Source organism: Hemitrygon akajei, chromosome 9 (genome assembly GCF_048418815.1).
Source record: "Hemitrygon akajei chromosome 9, sHemAka1.3, whole genome shotgun sequence".
Lineage (NCBI taxonomy): Eukaryota > Metazoa > Chordata > Chondrichthyes > Myliobatiformes > Dasyatidae > Hemitrygon > Hemitrygon akajei.
In genome coordinates, this window is record NC_133132.1 from 51,053,021 (window position 1) to 51,065,925 (window position 12,905).

The 12,905-nt window shown below is 41.7% G+C and overlaps 1 protein-coding gene across 1 annotated transcript in view; it reads right to left on the bottom strand.

Moving 5' to 3' along the window:
* Window positions 1-12,905, bottom strand: part of bub1 (BUB1 mitotic checkpoint serine/threonine kinase) — a 49,578-nt gene that overhangs the window by 16,642 nt on the left and 20,031 nt on the right. The window contains exons 13-18 of the mRNA XM_073055958.1: window positions 12,044-12,175; window positions 8,838-8,931; window positions 8,675-8,750; window positions 2,750-2,942; window positions 2,573-2,660; window positions 2,032-2,291 (exon numbers count right to left, since the gene is read on the bottom strand). Coding sequence (XP_072912059.1) covers window positions 2,032-2,291; window positions 2,573-2,660; window positions 2,750-2,942; window positions 8,675-8,750; window positions 8,838-8,931; window positions 12,044-12,175 — 843 coding nt within the window. The remainder of the gene's footprint in view (window positions 1-2,031; window positions 2,292-2,572; window positions 2,661-2,749; window positions 2,943-8,674; window positions 8,751-8,837; window positions 8,932-12,043; window positions 12,176-12,905) is intronic.

The window sequence follows — 12,905 nt, forward strand, 5'->3', positions numbered from 1 at the left end:
TCAATAGGGCAAATAGCCTAATACAGCTCCCATATCTTATGGTCTTACTTCTCATCAAATTTGAATTGAATTATCCATTTTCTTCAATTTTGCCCTAAACATAGCTGTTCATAATCTACCACATTTTTACTTATCACTTTGTCAGTAACCAACAACTTGCCAGTAATCAAGAATGGCTCCAACACCCAATGCAGGAAATCACAGCTTCTTTAACCTTAAATCCTTCTACTGTTTTGCCCCACTTGCAGTCTTTCAAATGTCTCATCAAATGGAACATGTAAGTAGTTTATCTAATCACATGGAATCTATATACTACTAAAATTCTCATGCTCTGTTTGTGACCTCCAATTAGCCCAAACAGTGCACTACAGTGGCACTTTTTTTGACTAAATCAACTTAAAATGCGCTAACTTACAGAATGCATGCAAAGTTCATGGTTATATATTCGTATAAAATTGCTCACTCGTCAATCACCAGGCCCCGCTTTCCACAACCCAAGCTGATTCCACTTTTCATGGAAACCGCAACGCGACACCACAACACGCACACGGCCAACCTCAGCAGCGACACCAACCGCAGCAAAAGGACAGGGCTATCACGTCCATTCAGGAGAGCATCAACCACATCATCAAGAAAAATCAGCATCTTGGAAGCTTTGGTGTTACTGCTTCGTATCTTCTATCCAGCATTAGGGTTAAAAAAAATATGGACAGCCTAATTATGCCGTGTGGAAAGAGAAGGGGGATGTTATGCACAACTCGCATGGTGTAACATTTCTGCTGATGGTTATGGAGAAGATTTGTCAAGTTTCAGTTGAAGAGAAACATGCGATTGAGTGAGGGAGAAGGACGATATTCTGAGTTCTTATTGGATGCTGGAGAAGACAAGATTATGAAAAATGAAAACAATGAAATTAAATTACCTGAAGAAATTATTCTGCCAGCAAAAACTATGGAAGAATGCATTGATTTCATCTACCCTGACATTCAACAATCCTGCAGAACTGCTCTCGAGGAATTCTATCTTGGTTCCTCTCAATGAAATGATGCAAAAAGTAAACTTCACATGCATTAGACGCTTCCCTGGTATCAGAGTACTGTTCCTTCAACGCCGAAGTGAAGGAGCTTATGCCACTCATTTTCCAACAGAATTCCTTGATTCGGTCGAACTCTCTGGATTGCCACATTAACTGGAATTCAAGAGGGGATCTCCCATCATTTCAATGAGGAACTTGGGATCCACTAAGGCTTTGCAATGGAACGCGAATGATGGTGGAAGAACTGCACGACAATCTCATCGTAGCAGAGATAAACATTGCTGCTTTCATAAATGATATTGTCATGATCCCAAGAACTACTCTCAATTTATCATAAGGGGAAGATGTCCCTCTTCAGCAGAGCCAGTTCCCAAAACAGTCATGATTTGCGATGACTATACATAAGGCGCAAGGCCAAATCATGGAGAATGTGCTGATTTATCTGGAGAAACTGGTATTCCAGCATGGTCAGCTGTATGTGGCTTTAAGCCGGGGAAAAAGAAATGAAAATGCTAGAGTATTCTTGAAGGGTGGCAGATCAACCAGAAATGTTGTCATCAAAAGTGTCCTTCATTAAACGAGGAGGAGTTATATTTGTCTTGCTACGCGTCTTTCTTCTTTAATAAACTGAGTTTCTCTTGTTTAATTTCCAAAGCACACCACATCAGACTGCACTACCTTTCTCTCAAAGGGTGCCCCAACAGGGTCACCCGGTTGTCTAGTTTTCTAGCTAAATGCAGACTTCTTTACCTCAGTACTTCAACTCTCTATTGCCAATCTCAACCACTCACAATCTCTTGTTTGTAATGCCTTGAACATTTTGTACAAAATTAAACGAGTGCACTGTTTAAGAATATTTAGAAAGAAGAGAACATAAGAAAGAATTTAATGCTAATACCACTCTTGTGGAAAACTCAATTAAATTACATAGATCCTCATACACATTTACAATTCCCTGACTTATAACGAAGCATGAGGTGAACAGTCAGATTTACCAGTCTCATTTGGAGTTTCGTTCGGCTCCTCATCAAACTGTAGATCACTGCAGTGCATTTCCTTTAGACAACAAAATGACTGTTCAGGTTTGAGACATTCTTCTTCAGGGCTAAGCAGTGTGCACGACTCTAGTCTCTTCTCAACCACCTGAAATTCCTCAGAGATTGGCAGTTCACTGGATGAATTCCGATTAATGCCAAGGACAAAAGCAGGGTCTGTTAAGTGACTGATGGGTTCGAAGCCCAGATCCTGAACTGAACTGTACAAAATTTGAGGATAGGGACAAGGGGAAGAAAATATATAATGATCACCAATAAAATTTGTTTTGATTGAGGAACAATGACTTAGGGAGATTACTATCTTCCTGAATGCACTGTTTTATTTATGCAATTTATGTAAATATCAAATATCACAATTCTAAAATGTTCTTAAAACAACTTTTTCTGAAAATTCCACAAAGAATAATAATAAAAAATCTAACGATCTTTTAAAATTAAATCCCAATATTTCAGATAAACTTGAGCAACTTTAAATTCCTACCTATATTTTCTGAGTTTGGCATGCTGAATGCATTCCTCTTCTGATGAACGAAGAACCGAGAACTCATGATCTTTAATTTGCGGGTTTTCTAAAAGAATAATTAAAGTTCATAACTGCATTTCTATGACAGAGTAAATAAGAGTGTTTTCGCAGCCTAAAACTTCAAATCTTGCTTACCTTGTTGACCTTCACCATAAAAGGGAACGTTACTTTCACTACATTCCTCAGAATCTCGCTTTGGACACTGTGGGACCCCATAGAAAGGAGTTGATGCTAATGGTGCCGGAAAGGTAAAACCCTCTGTGACATTTGGATTTATCGTCAGGGTTTTGTTATCACACACAGCCCAAATAGCTTGCTCATTAATTTCCTGAGCAAAAGTTGAAAAAGCAAGTTAGATAGCAAAAAGATTTATACATGTCACACAACTTTCCTAGCAAGTGAACTGTGGCAATATTGTCAGTTTACAGGGACATTTTTTTTTAAAAAAAACATTATTAGTGCCTTACACTGAAAAACACTGAATTAGTAAAACCATGTTTTACATTCAGTGTCAGGGGTGGGGGAAAATTTTATATCACAATGATAAGTGACATCATAAAGTGGCTTAAACCAAAAAAAATGAAAATACTTACGAAATACACAGGAGAGATACAAGCATAAATGGAATACCTCCAGTAAATCCGAGAAAGATTATCCTAATCAGTGATTTTATTTATGAAATTTTCAACTAGAATTACTCAGGAGGTACTTGACCAAGATATATTTAATGTTTGGTCTGTACTAAGCAACTTTAAGATACAAATTTCATCACCTCTCTTACAGTTCTGATGAGTTAGAGAAACCACACTAAGAGAAACAAGCTCTTTAACCCATCGTCCCTTGAAGAATGAATTGGGTGAAATTGTTATGGGAAACAGAGAAATGGCAGAAGAATTTAATAAGTACTTTAGATCTGTCTTCACTAGGGAAGACACAAGCAATCTCCCAGATGTATGGATGGGCCAAGGACATAGGGTAACAGAGGAAATGAAACAGATTGACATTAGGAAGGAAACGGTGATGAGTAGACTGATGGGACTGAAGGCTGACAAATCCCCAGGTCCAGATGGTCTGCATCCTAGGGTACTAAAGGAGGTGGCTCTGGAAATTGCGGATGCATAGGTAATCATTTTCCAATGTTCCTTAGATTCAGGATCAGTTCCTGAGGATTAGAGAATGGCTAATGTTATACCACTTTTTAAAAAAGGAGGGAGGGAGAAAACAGAGAACTATCATCCTGTCAGCCTAACATCAGTAGTGGGGAAGATGCTAGAGTCCATTATTAAAGATGAAATAGTAGCATATCTAGATAGCAGTGATAGGATTGGGCTGAGCCAGCCTGGATTTACCAAGGGCAAATCATGCTTGACTAATCTATTGGAGTTTTTCGAGGATGTAACCAGGAAGTTAGACAAGGGAGATCCAGTGGATGTGGTGTACCTAGATTTTCAGAAGGCATTTGATAAGGTCCCACATAGGAGATCGGTGGGTAAAATCAGAGCTCATGGCATTGGGAAGGAAGATAATGACATGGATAGAAAACTGGTTGGCAGATAGAAAGCAAAGGGTAATGGTGAATGGGTGTTTCTCGGAATGGCAGGTGGTGACTAGTGGGGTGCCACAGGGCTCGGTATTGGGACCACAGCTGTTTACGATTTACATCAACGATTTAGATGAAGGCATTGAGAATAACATCAGCAAGTTTGCTGATGATACTAAGCTGGGTGGCAGTGTGACATGTGATGAGGATGTTAGGAGAATTCAGGGTGACTTGGATAGGCTGAGTGAGTGGGCAGATACTTGGCAGATGACGTTTAATGTGAATAAGTGTGAGGTTATCCACTTTGGGAGTAAGAACAGGAAGGCAGATTATTATCTGAACGGTGTAGAGTTAGGTAAGGGAGAAATACAAAGAGATCTAGGAGTCCTTGTTCATCAGTCACTGAAGGTGAATGACCAAATGCAGCAGGCAGTGAAGAAGGATAATGGAATGTTGGCCTTTATTACAAAAGGAATTGAGTACAAGAGCAAGGAAATCCTTTTGCATTTGTACAGGGCCCTGGTAAGACCACACCTGGAGTATTGTGTACAGTTTTGGTCTCCAGGGTTAAGGAAGGACATCCTGGCTGTAGAGGAAATGCAGCGTAGATTCACAAGGTTAATTCCTGGGATGTCTGGACTGTCTTATGCAGAGAGGTTAGAGAGACTGGGCTTGTACACGCTGGAATTAAGGAGATTGAGAGGGGAGCTGATTGCAACATATAAGATTATTAAGGGATTGGACAAGATAGAGGCAGGAAATATGTTCCAGATGCTGGGAGAGTCCAGTACCAGAGGGCATGGTTTGAGAATAAGGGGTAGGTCATTTAGGACAGAGTTAAGGAAAAACTTCTTCCCCCAGAGAGTTGTGGGGGTCTGGAATGCACTGCCTCGGAAGGCAGTGGAGGCCAATTCTCTGGATGCTTTCAAGAAGGAGCTAGATAGGTATGTTATGGATAGGGGAATCAAGGGATATGGGGACAAGGACGGAACCGGGTATTGATAGTAGATGATCAGCCATGATCTCAGAATGGCGGTGCAGGCTCGAAGGGCCGAATGGTCTACTTCTGCACCTATTGTCTATACTGGGTGTCAACCACCCATTTTAATTTTTTTTTCTCCCATCATTCTCACCAACCCCTCTGAGAATCTACCCCCATACAATAAACCATCTTTGGGATGTGGGAGGAGAATGGGCCATCCACAGAAGCACAGTGAGAATGTGCAAGTGCCTAGCAAACTACACCTGAAGTTAGTATTAAAGTCAGGTCTCTGGCACCGTGAGGCAGCAGCCTGACCAGCTGCACTACTCTGCTGTCAGTTTGGCTCAGGAAGTAGTAGTTTTGTTTCTGCTGTTGGAACATTTAAGCTTCAGCCATCTAGTTGGAGGAAATCAGCTGTGGTCAAACCTGGAGAGGGATGGGCTCCGTCAGGTTTTAGATGCCTAAAACACACCTCATGACGAGCACACCAAAAAGCAATTTCACACCAGATCGGTCGCAACCCGGGTTACCAACAACCGCGCTATCCGTCTCACATCAGGGCGGGCGCGATAAATGTGCTACTGGTGATTTGATACAGAAGATCAGTGGCAGACAGTAACATCACAATTGCCACATGGAATGCAAGAACGCTGAACCAAGCAGGGAAACTCAAGGAACTCGCGCATGAGATGGAAAGATACAACTGGCACCTCCTTGGGCTCTGTGAAGCCAGATGGAAGAACGCTGGAGAAGTGCATACCAAGGAAGGACATGTATTCTGTTATAGCGGAGAAGAGAACAGACATGAAAATGGTGTAGGGTCCCTAGTCAACAAATCCATCAAGAACGCTGTCCTAGGATGCCAACCAGTGTCAAGCAGGCCGATGACCATCCGCCTGCGAGTAAAGCCATTCAACATCACAGTGGCACAAGCCTACGCCCCAACAACACACTATGACGATGAACACATTGAAGAATTCTATAAGAAACTACAAGATGTCACCGACAAGGTGGACAAAAAAAGATATGTTGATCATTCAGGGTGACTCGAATGCCGAGGTGGGCAGAGAGTCACAAGATGATTGGGGGGGAATCTCATCAGCCCCTCATGCAATGACACCTCCAATGAGAGAGGACTACGCCTGCTGAAATTTGCCAGTTATAAAAACATGGTGCTGTCAAACACACTTGCAGAGCACAAAGCATCCCGAAGATGGGCCTGGCCATGTCCCCAATGGTCAACATCACCAGATTGACTACATTCTGGTGCAAAGATGGCACAAGTCCAGTGTGAACAGACTAAAAACCAGAACATTCCCAGGAGCAGATGTGGGCAGTGACCATGCCCTTGTCATGATGAACATCAGAGTGCGCTTGAGGGGAATCAACAAGCCAAAAAACAGCCAGCTGAGATTTGACTTTGAAAAACTGAAAGACCCCGCCATCTCTGAAGAATTTCAGGCAATTGGGGGGGGGGGGGAGTTTGCACCAATACTCCTCCTTGATGAAGACTTGGAGACCACCACAAATAACTTTAACACAGTGATGACGGTGACACAAGAAAGAAATTAAAGATAAACACACAGCAGAGGAAAGAACAGAATATGGGAAAATCAACAAGGAAATCAGGATGGAATTGAAGGAAGCAAAGCAAAGATGGATAGCTGAACAATGTGCAGATATTGAAGGCAGCCTCTCCAACCACAACACAAAGAAGGCATTCCAACTGGTGAAATATCTTACCAAAGAAAACAAGCCAAAGTGAACACCATCCAAGTCAAAAATGGCAAAAGTCTCACAGAAGAAAAGGAGATAATGGAAAGGTGGACAGAGTACTGTTCAGAACTGTACAGCTACCAGAGCAAAGGGCATCCAAGCTTCCGAGGGTGACTATCCAATCAGGCATGAAGAAGTTGAAGCCGCAATACGATCACTGAAGTGTGGGAAGTCAGCGGGAGTTGACAACATCCCTGCTAAACTGAAGCATGGAGGAGAGGCCACAATAGACATGCTTACCATCATCTGCAATAAGATCTGGCAGATAAGTGAATGGCCGACACCTTGGATTCAGTCGCTGAATTGTGCTTCCCAAGAAAGGAAATCTCGAACTTTGCCAAAATTACCGTACCATCAGTTTGATCAGCCATGTAAGCAAGGTAATGCTCAGAATCATCTTGAACAGACTGAGGCAGAAGACTTCATTGCCGAGGAACAAGCAGGCTTCTGTAAGGGCAAAAGCACCCCTGAGCAGATTTTCAACTTCCACACCATCTGTGAGATACACCTTCAGCACCAGAGAGAGTTCTACCATATCTTCATAGACTTCAAGAAGGTGTTTGACAGAGTCTGGCATGATGCCTTATGGGTCACCATGAAGAAATTCAACATGGGGCAGAAGCTGATTCATACAATCTATCAGCTTTACGCCATAGCAACTAGTACAGAACTTGCTCAGGACACCATCGGGGAGTGGTTCCATACCTCTGTAAGAGTCCGTCAGGGCTGCCTCCTCTCCCCCACTCTCTTCAACGTCTTCCTGGAACGGATTATGAGTGATGCCCTTGAAGATCACGTGGGCACAGTAGGCATCGGAGGGAGGAACATCACAAACCTTAAGATTTGCTGATGACATTGATGGACTTGCAGGAAAAGAGGACGAACTGGCCAGCCTGGTCAGCCATCTTGACAGAGCCTCCACAAAGTTTGGAATGGAAATAAGTGCCGAGAAAACCAAGCTCATGGCAAATGCCAATGGTGCCATCACAACGGACACCTCAGTCCATGGTCAAACTTGAGACAGTGCAGTAGATCAAATACCTGGGGGCAATCATCAGTGATGAAGAATCAAGACCAGAAGTCCTGGCAAGAACTGCACAGACAATGACTGCACTATCCAAACTCAAGACAATATGGAGGGACAGCAACATCACCATGAAGTACAAGATCAGACTCCTGCGTGCATTGGTATAATCCATCTTCCTGTACACATGCGAGACGCGAACCCTCACAGTAGAGCTAGAGAGGAAGGAACAGGCATTGGAAATGAAATGCTGTCACAACACCTTGGGCATCTCATACTTGGACCACATCACAAACGAGCAGGTCTGCAAGACCATCCAGCACCACACTGGCCCCCATGAAGACCTTCTCACAACGGTAAAGAAAAGAAAGATGAGATGGTACGGCCACGTAACAAGATCCAATGGCCTTGCAATGACCATTCTACAAGGAACTATGGAGGGGAAAAGGAGAGGCAGACAGCGGAAAAGATGGACAGACAACATTAAAGAATGGACAGGGAAATCATTTGCGGTGACCCAGGCTCTGGCACACAACTGCGACAGATGGAACAGACTGGTGCAAAGCTGGTCATGAGGGTGCCCCCACGACTCCACCAGGAGTTAAGGGCGCAAGGCTAAAGGCTAAGGACTATTGTAGAGCTAAACTACATAATATGATATTCCACTTACTTTCGAGGGAAAGTGTCACTTAAACTAACATTTAACATTAGTTGCGTAGAAAAATACAGAAGCTTTACCTTTGTGATTTGTCTGTCAGATAGTTCTCCCAGTGGTCTTGACACTATAGGTTTGCTGGTTTGAGTATTGTTTATGCTGCAATATAGCAAAGTTAATTTAAACAAAATGAGTCAACCAGGAACACATTTTTAATAAAAAATTGCCAGAAGTAGTTCCCAATACCTATTTACAGCACCATCATCTTCAAAGATTGAAAATGGGACAGTGGAAGGTGGAGCAATGTTCATACCCACAATTTCCAAGGATTGATGGATATCTTGGGGAAAAAATGAAATGATATTACTGTACAAAAACAACACAAAATGCTGTCAAGCCCTGCACTCATGATTTTTGGATACAAGGATAAAGATACAGTAATGAGAAAATCCATATTAAAAGATAAACATTGAAATGTTTTATCAGAGTATTATTTTATCCAATGCTATTGATGGATTAGTGACACTCTTGCTTGGAGCTTTCTCATAATTTATGATCAAAGAGGGTTCTCACTAGATATCAACCCTACCCCAATTGCCTCTGATTACACACACAGACACAGGAGCAAAATTAGGCCAATCAGCCCAGTGTGCTCCACCATTTCATGGCTGATCGATTTCCCTCTCAACCCCATTCTTATGCATTCTCCTACAACTTTTCACACCCCAACTAGAACCTATCAACTCCTGCTTTCAATGCATCCAGTGACCTGGCCTCCACGGTCACCAGTGGCAATGAAGTCCACAGATTCACCACCCTCTGGCTAAAGAATTTCCTCCCTCATCTCTGTTCTAAATTGACGTACCCTTATTCTGAGGCTGTGCACTCTGGTCCTGGACTCTTAACACCACAGAAAATATATTCTTCACATCCATTCTGTCTAGGGCTTTCAACATATGATAGGTTTCAGTGAGATTCTCCCTCATTCTTTTAAATTCCAGTGAGTACAGGTCCAAGCCCTTCAGTCACTCTCATATGATAAATCTTTTTGTTCCCGGAATCACTCTCCTGAACCTCCTTTGAACCATCTGCAATGTCAGCACATCCTTTCTTAAATAAGGGCCCCAAATCTGCACACTACTCCAAATGAGGCTTCATCAGTGCCTTATACAGCCTCAGCATTACATCCTTGCTTTCATATTCTAATCCTCTTGAAATGAATGCCAACATCGCATTTGCCTTCCTCACCACAGACTCAACATGCAAATTAACTTATAAAGAATCCTACACGAGGACTCACAAGCCCCTATACACCTCAGATTTTTGAATTTTCTCCATTTGGAAAATAATCCACACTTATTTCTTCTACCAAAGTGCATCACTGTACACTTCTCGACACTGTATTCCATCTGCCACTTCTTTGCAAATTCTCCTAATCAGCTTAAGTCCTTCTGCAGACTCTGCTTCCTCAACACTACCTGTCCCCCCATCTATCCACATCCACAAAGCCATCAATTTCATCACACACATCATTGGCATATAACGTAAAAATAGTTCCAACACAGACCCCTATGGGACACCACTAGTCACCAGCAGCCAACCAGAAAAGGCTCCCTTTTTCCCCCTTACTCTGCCTCATACCAACCAGCCAATGCTCCATCCATGCTAGTATCTTTCCTGTAAAACACTGGGCTCTTGTTTCGCAGCCTCTTATGCAGCACCTTGTCAAAAAAGGCCTTCTGAAATCCAAGTACACTACATCAACTGATGTTCATTTGTCTATCCTGCTTGGTATTTCTTCAAAGATTCCAACAGATTTGTCAGGCAAGATTTTCCCTCAAGGAAACCATGCTGACTATGGCCTACTTTATCATATGTCTCCAAGTATCCCAAAATCACATCCTTAACAATCGACTCCCAACATCTTCCCAACCACTGAGGTCAAGCTAAATGGCCTATAATTTCTTTTCTTCTGCCTCTCTCTCTTCTTGAAGAGTGAAGTGGCATTTGTAATTTTCCAGTTCTCCAGAATCTATTAATTAGTTACTAATGAAAGATCATTACTAATGCCTGCACAATCTCTTCAGCCACCTCTTTTAGAACCCTGGGGTGTCCAAGTGACAAATCTACCTTCCGACCTTTCATTTTACCTAAGCACCCTTTCCCTAGTAAAAGCAACGACCAAAATGTCAATGTTACAGTACGAACAGTATATTAAAAGTTAAATACTCATTTTGCTAGCAATAGCAGCTTGCATAGAAAATGAACAACAATTACCACTTCATTTATTTCACCTAACTGCAAATGCTCACAGTGAGACATCATTTTGGATCAGTCAGTAAGCACAATAAAGACAGCTAGTATTAGTTAGGTAGGGAGGTCGTATACTTGGACCCAGAAACAAACAGGCCCATGTGGTAAAGTTAGGAAAGGGTACAACTTAGTGGGAAAACAGGTGATATCATTTTCATCAGCCAGCTTACCGCCTGACTTTTGATGGTAACGTTCTTCAAATGGCAACCAAGAATGGAATTAGCACTGCTGACTCACAGCTCTGAGAATTTGGGTTCAATCCTTACTTCATCTGAGTGAAGTTTGCATTCTTTCCCTGTAAGCTTTATGGGTTTCTGCTAGTTGCTCAAATTTTCTTTTGAGTCACAGACAAGTACAGCACTGAAACAGGCCCTTTGGTCCATGCAGTCCGTGCGGAAATTCTTGCATTCCAAAGATACACTATCAGTTAATTGGCTACTATAAATTACTCTTTTAATTGTGTGTAGGTATATGACAAACAAATTAAAGGGGAATTGATGGATATGAGAGAGAGAAAATAAGTTGCAGGGTTGTGAGAAAATGAGGAAGGGTGAACAGTGATGCCCCAGGACCTGGCATGCTCCAGAGAGAACAAATGGCCTTTTTCTTTAGGATTGTGGGTGGGGCAACAATCAGATAAACTCTTGTTCTGGATGGCATTGAAGTTTTTCTGAATTATTGGAGCTCCTCTTAGCCACCTACATAATGTTACTTTGCCTCTTCTAGACTCATGCCTATACCATATAATGTTAGTTTTGGTTAAGAGAGAAATGTTGCTTATGATACCAGGATAATTATTTTGCTTTTCCAAAAGTCCTATGAATCTTTGATGTCAAGAAAGCAAAGAAAATACAGAAGATTAGAAACAAATTTTGCCGGAGTTCATTATCAGCACTAAACTAGAACCCAAAGCGGCATGGTACTCATTTTAATAGTATAAACTTGCATTCCAAAAACTCATTCGCAGCACTTCACAAATTGGGAAAATAATAATAGTTAGAAATGAACAAAGAAAGGAAATTAAATTATTTCAAAATCACAATTAATTCTAAACTGCAGTCCATCTAAGATAACAAGCCAGAAAATTCATATAGACTATGAACATGAAATATTAGAATGATAAATTCATGCAAACTTACTGTCCTTTTTGCAATATGTTCCAAAATCACCATCTTGTACTTCCATTTGATCCTCTACAAAAGCACTAATATTTTCATTCACTTGCGACAATTCAGGAATCACTGGTGCCTGAAACATGTCCATTATAACATCTGCAGCAAAAGAAAACTTTTACTCCTGGGTATGCCTAAAGCATAGACTATATTAGTCTAGAGTCATAAAAAATACAGCACAGAAATAGGCCCTTCAGCCCATCTAGTATATGCCAAACCATTTAGACTGCCTACTCCCATCAACCTCCACCCAGACTAAAGCCCTCCATAGTGCTACTATCCAACTTACATGCACCACTTGACTGACAGCTGATTCCACACTCACGCCTTTGAGTGAAGACGTTTTCCCTCATGTTCCCCTTAAATATTTCACCTTTCACTCTTAACCCATTACCTCTAGTTGTAACTTGGTTCCCATTCCCCTGCTACACTAGTAATTTAAAGGAGATTGATGAAGATAGGGCAGTGGATGTTGTCCTTTAAAGCATTTGACAAGGTCCCTCATGATAAATTGACCCAGAAAGATTAAGTCACATGGGATCCATAGTGAGTTAGTAAATAAAATTGGCTCATCATAGAGGTGACTTCTATACAAAAATGATTTGGATGAAAATGTAAGTGGTTTGACTGGCAAGTCTGTAGACAACACAAAATTTGGTGGATTTGCGGATAGTGTGTTGGGCTGTCACAGCCAGCAGAGTATAGAAGCATATCCTATGGCAATGACTAAGAAACAACTATTTATGCACATTAACAGGCAGGAAATAAATGGACATAAACCACATGGCTGGCCGATGAGCCTGCTCCTATGCTGTACTGTTCTATGTTT